Source organism: Eumetopias jubatus, unplaced genomic scaffold (genome assembly GCF_037043125.1).
Source record: "Eumetopias jubatus isolate StellerSeaLion01/CBP00866 unplaced genomic scaffold, mEumJub1_p1.0 scaffold_12, whole genome shotgun sequence".
Classification (NCBI taxonomy): domain Eukaryota; kingdom Metazoa; phylum Chordata; class Mammalia; order Carnivora; family Otariidae; genus Eumetopias; species Eumetopias jubatus.
In genome coordinates this window covers 36,827,077-36,833,076 of record NW_028274818.1, presented here as the reverse complement: position 1 = coordinate 36,833,076, position 6,000 = coordinate 36,827,077, and the positions used below count along the sequence as shown (strand labels likewise).

General features: G+C 47.7%; 1 protein-coding gene across 2 annotated transcripts in view; it reads left to right on the top strand.

Moving 5' to 3' along the window:
- The first annotated feature begins 1,210 nt into the window (after positions 1 to 1,210).
- KCNH1 (potassium voltage-gated channel subfamily H member 1) overlaps positions 1,211 to 6,000 on the top strand; it is a 355,728-nt gene continuing 350,938 nt past the window's right edge. For both annotated transcript variants that reach the window (XM_028125823.1, XM_028125822.1), the window contains exon 1: positions 1,211 to 1,289. In XM_028125823.1, coding sequence (XP_027981624.1) covers positions 1,211 to 1,289 — 79 coding nt within the window. The remainder of the gene's footprint in view (positions 1,290 to 6,000) is intronic.

Genomic DNA, 6,000 nt, shown 5'->3' with positions numbered 1-6,000 from the left:
TAAAGAGTCACCTGCAGGTGGAAATGGCCCAATATAAGTGAGCACAGGAAAGTGAGCAAACGGGAGCTCCTGCCCAGAAACGTTTGGTGTATGTGATTCTTCATATCAGGGGCAGGTGTGGAGACCAGTACCTCATCCTTGTGGTGTAGACAGTCCTTCAAGCCAAGGTCGAGCATAATTATTACTTAATGTTAAATGTTGGGGAAGCTGCCCACCCCCTCCCTCCCACCCTCAGAAGCAAGTCCACCATTTTGACGTCTGTCAGTTTGTTCCTGTTCCCTAACCTCACACACAATGTGCTGAAGCACATTGACCATAACAGGTTGTGCTTCAGCAAAAAAAAGTGATGCATAGATACATATATTTTCTTGGCCTTTTGTGAAAATAGATGCTGGATAAGAGTGGGAATCAGGTCAGTCACTCAGCAAATTGATCAAACGTCCAGAGCCTGCATTTGTGCCTTTGGTTATCTTTAACAACTCAAGACAGTTCTTCTGGAGCTCGGTCAGTTGGTCACTCTGCAAGTCTGACCTCTTAAATTCAACTTCTTTACTGCGGAAACACTGGCAACTTTCACAAATGAGGCTAACAAACCCTAAGGAGAGGCGGGAAGGTGTTCCAAGAGTCTCAGAGCTCCCAGAGGCTCCGGCCTGAAACAGAGCGAAGGAAGAGGGTTACAGGATCATGTCCCCCCAGGACTCGTGGTAACCTTATTGGAAGTGACTCCACCAAGGACACGGCTCCAAACGTCGCCCTCTCCACCAGCCCAGGGTTCATGCCGAACCTATCGCCGGGCTGTGCCCAGAGGATGGCGCTGCTAACCCGGCCTCGGCCCACCGCTGCCCGGCGCTTCCCGGCCGCTGCGGGAGCCCCCCGCTCGCTCTCCCGCAGGCCGGCGGGGGGGGGGGGGGGGGGCAGAGCCCGGTAGGGGGCGCCCTGTCCCAGGCGCAGCGGCTCCCTCCGCCCACCCGGAAGCGGCTGCGGCGAGGCGAGCCTGGCGCGAGCGCTCTGCGAGGCGGGCGGCAGGTAGGGAGGCGCGAAGAGGGCGCGAGGGTGGCAGCCGGAGGGAGCCGCCGCCCCTGGCCGCCCGGGTCCCCGCGGGGCGCATGGGGCGCTTCGAGCCGGGATCGCGCGAGGGCCGGGCGCCCAGCTTCCTGCTGCCGTGAGAAGCCGTGCCGGGACGGCCCCAGGACCCCAAGCTGCCGGGAGGATGACCATGGCCGGGGGCAGGAGAGGACTGGTGGCCCCGCAGAACACGTTTCTGGAGAATATTGTCCGGCGGTCCAGTGGTAAGAGGTGCATTCGGATTTCGGTTACCCAGGCTTTTTATCCGTGCCTCGATTGCCGACGCCTCCCGCCGCTCGGCGCCAGCAGATGCAGTAGAACCCGGAGCTCTGCTGGGAGCCGCGGCGCGGGCGTCCGGGGCTGCCTCCCGGAGGCAGGGCTAGGTGGGCAGGGTGGGGCGAGGTCTCTGGGCCCCCCATCCCAAGAGGAGAGCTCTGCTGGGGACGCCTTTGGGGGCCCTTCTCGCGCCTTCTCGTTCTCCTCTCCAGCGAGCGTGACAGCTGATGGGCAAAGTACTGGGAAAAGTGATGGGAAGCCGGACGCGGCAGGAGCAGCGCGCTCCCCATCGGCACTGCCCACCCCTCCGCGAAGGCTCGCGGGGCTCTCCGGCTGCACCCCAGGCGCCTCCTCTCCCCAGGGAGAGCCAGCAGAAGACACTGCTCGGGTCCGGGCCCCCGAGGGATGGGGGCGGCGGCTGCTTCCACCTTCCATCTGGCGGCTGAAAAGTCCGAGGTGTGGAGACGCGGGGATGTAGGGACGTGCTGCAGGTTACCCGCTTCCACCTCTTCACGCACCCACCCTCTTGGAGGTTAAGTGAAGGCTCCTGAGGGGCAGAGTTTCCTGGACTTAGATGGGAAATGGAGCGCATAGGTGCAGAGCTGGCCAAGCTGTCACAGGGACAAACCTGCCATAGTTCCTCTTTTCCAAACCTCAGCAGTGTTTTATGCTTATAAATCTTGCTCACCTAGACATTCCCAAGCTCACCAAGGCTGTAAATCTATCCCTTACCCAGTAAATGAGTGCTCCCCGCTCCTCTCTTTCTCTGTGGCATTAAGATGGACAGTGGCGTGAAGCGGGGGGACGGTGAGAGTCCTAGCAGCAGGGATGGAAAGGAAAACATTTCCGATACCTTTAGGACCCACAGCAAAGCATCCTGGCTAAAGCGTTTTGCAGAGCAGCTAGGAGGTGGGCATCTGGAAGGTGCAGTGCACACCCGGTCGTCAAAAGGCTGAAATGAACGGGGGCCAAGTCCGGAGATGCTCTTCACAGGCTCTGGGACTCCTCTCCTTCCAGAGGCAGAGCTAACTTGGGGAATAGGTTTTAAAAAATGCGGAAATATCACAGCTTTAGAGCCTTAAGGAGGAGCTTGTGTTAGAATCATGGGTTTCTATTTGGATTTAGTTAGGGATTCAGGGGAAGAGCATGAAAAGTGATTTATGCTCCCAAGAAATACTCTTTAATTAAAAAGTGATTTAAGTTTGGCTTACAACAAAAAACTTGTCGACTAGGATAGCATATTATTGTGTATTATTTAAATATTTTAGAAATGATCATTTATTGCGTGCCTCTTAAGAATAAGAGTATTGAAGAGTTTCTGGTTAGTCACCTTTCCCTTCAAGGTCTTCCTCACTCAAACGAACGGAGGTGGTTTTTAGAACAAGGTCACAGCTATTACCTGGGGATTCAAGGGGATGATAATTACTGCATGAATAGTCACAATGAACTCTTCTGTCATAAAAAAAAGCTAGAGGTGTTCATGGATTTTTAAATAAAATCACTAAGTAAGAGTTAATTGGCTGTGATAGCTGTGGTTATTGACCTCTTGGGGGTGTGGAGACAGTCTTGCAGATTTGGGGATCCCAGTGCCAGTGACACCAACTTTCTCATAAATATCAATGACAATTCCATTTTTGCGGGGTGGGGTGGGGGGTGAAGAGGCAGTGTTCTTTAAGGTATAGGGGAAAGCTTGTGTCTAATGTGTATCATCTAATGTTTTTGAGTGGAGAGGGAGGTAACAGAATCTTACCTGTAATAGTCATAAGGTTCCTTGGGCTTGTAGGAGGACCTTAAGAATGGTGGTACCAGGGGCACCAGGGTGACTCAGTCAGTGGAGTGTCTGACTCTTGATTTCCACTCGGGTTATGATCTCAGGGTCCTAGGATCAAGCCCGGAGTCAGGCTCCCCACTGAGGATTCTTCCCCACCCCCACTCTCCTGCCCCTCCCCCTCTTGCACATCCTTTCTGTCTCTCTCAAATAAATACATAAATCTTAAAAAGAAAAAAGAATGGTGAAACTAATACCACACAAACACAAAATGAATCTTGGAGCTGAGAGGGCAGAATACTCTAGTTGATTTTCTTAGAGCCACTTCTCCTCTCTAAGCATATATAGAGTGTCAATAGACTAAGTAGCTGGCAATATTTTTAGCATTGACATTTTAATTTCAGCACCAATTCCAACAGCTTGACTTCAGCTAACCAACCAACCAAACGACATCAGCAACACAAACAAAACATCCTAGGAAAGTTGGATGGACTTTTAAAATTATCTATTATTTCAGAAGAAAATATTCTGGTCTTGACATGTGGGATTTAAGCTTTTAGTGATCCCTTTCATCACATTTCCAAAACACAAATAGAAGAAAACTATGTGGACTCTTGGAACTATCACGATATCTCCGTGCATTATTTTATTTTACTGTGATGGAAAAAAGTCTATTTAAAAATATTGATTTTCTCCTCCTAAAATCCACTAGCCTTTTTTTGGACATTACAGTATTAAAATAGCAGTTTACCTTTAAATAGCAATACTTTCTAGATCATCTTTATTAAGCATTTTCTCCCAGTGATCTTATGCAGTATTATTGTTCCTTGTTTACAGATCAGAAAACTGAGCCCTAGGAATATTAAGTGACTTGTTCAAAGTGGGAAGCACACAGTGCCTGATGCAGGAGGTCTTTGGAGGGTATCGTTCTTCATTTTTTCTCCAGCCATCTGACAACTGTGCTTCTGGATAATAGAACTGGCTTTGTCTTGGGGCATTTGAATATCTGGTATCTGGAATATCATAACCTGTAGGATTCGATGCTGTGTCGTCTGCCTCTCCTTCCCCATCTTTGTACAGATGAAGAAAGTGAAGCAAGCGCATTTCCTCAAATATTTAAGGGCAGAGCTGATGAGACCCGAAGTCCCTTGACCCCAGTGTCATGTCCCTCATGGTACACTCTGCAGTGACCTTCCTTGTATTACCATTATGTTCTCTAGAGAAGCTTAATTTCCCAGTGGAGACTGAATAAAATGTTACAACAACAAGAACAACATCCATTTTGGCTAACAGCCACACTACCACATCCAAACCGAGTAACAGGGCAAAGGAGAAGCTAATTCTGTTTTAAGGAAGGGTGGTATTTTCACCTTTTCACCTTTGTCAGTGGGTTAACTGAAGTCACTGGCAGGGAAACAGGCACTTACTTATTCAAGCACCTGTTATAAAGTATTAAATAACTTTGATCCTCATATACCAGCAGAGGAGGTGCAGTGTGCCCATTTAAGAGTTTCAAGAGCTAAGAATCTCAGGGTGCCTGGGCGGCACAGTCAGTTAGGAGTCAGCTTTCAGCTCAGATCATGATCCCAGGGTGCTGGGATTGAGCCCCGCATCGGGCTCCTTGCTCAGCGGGGAGCCTGCTTCTCCCTCTCCCACTACCCCCTGCTTGTGCTCTCTCGCTGTGTCTCTCTCTCTCAAATAAATAAATAAAAATCTAAAAAAAAAAAGGAATCCTTAGATTAAGTAATTTAGCTACAGTTAGTGAAAGGCAGAGTTAGAAAATGCAGTTAGAGACACATCGGGGACTAGTCAGCAGCTGTGACAGGTTTGTTCATTCAAAACGATTTATTGAGCACAGTTATTGAACACTGGGGATATAGTGGGAATCCAGAAACCCTCCTTACTCCTTAGAAATTTACATTCTAGTGAATCTTGGTCCAAGCATCTTGACCCTTTCCACAATGTTTCTGCTTGCAGCTCTTATTTAGGCCTGGCATTGTGTTTAAAAAAAAAAAAAAAAAAGCAAAAAACATTTTTAAGGTGTTTAACTGGTCTTGATAGGACTAAAATCTAGTTTAACTTTCTCTGATATATTCTGAGGACCATTTGGAGGAGAGATTTAGTAGTTACCTGCTTTTTGGATAGTTACAAGTAGTTAGCAGGAATAATTAACTATTCCCCAGATTTTGCTTATGGTCATGTCAGTGATCATTTCAAATCCTTCTGTTGACTTTCTTACCAGCCTGTTTCTCTTTATATTCATGATTGGAAAGTGTTGTTCCAGAATATTTTTTGATGGTTGCTTAAATCCAGGCACTTACTGTCTTAGGAAGGCTGGCAGACCTTCGTGCCAGGAAACTAAAAAAATATTACCCTAAATGGTCCCATTCTAGGCAGAACATATGTTTTAGTGTTCGGAAACCTATATCAAACAATTGTAGGTGCCAGTAAGAATCCATGCACATTAGCAGGAGTGAAACATAGCACATTTTGGTACAGATTTATGTACATGTATAATTTACAGATTGCTAAATCAGCTGTGTTTTTGTATAGTGTTAAGTTGGTTCAGGTTGTTGATATAATTAGTACACAAACAGGATGAAAGCCGAGGGTAATGTTGTGTCTCCTCCTAGATGTGTTGAGCCACAGTAATATTTATAAAACAAAACTGGTTGAAATCCATTGTTGCTCTGAAACGGGAATAGATGATAATCTGGATTATTACCAGCTCAGTGGAGCCTGTTTTTTTCTTGTAATGTGTTCTAAGATAACCTTCAGCCAAGGCTCTGCTGTCTTGCTCTGGAAGTGTCAAAGAGTTAAATCTAGTGACTGCTATCAGCTCGGAGACAGGGAGGATGAAGGCTTCTGATTTAACGGAAGGCAATAACATT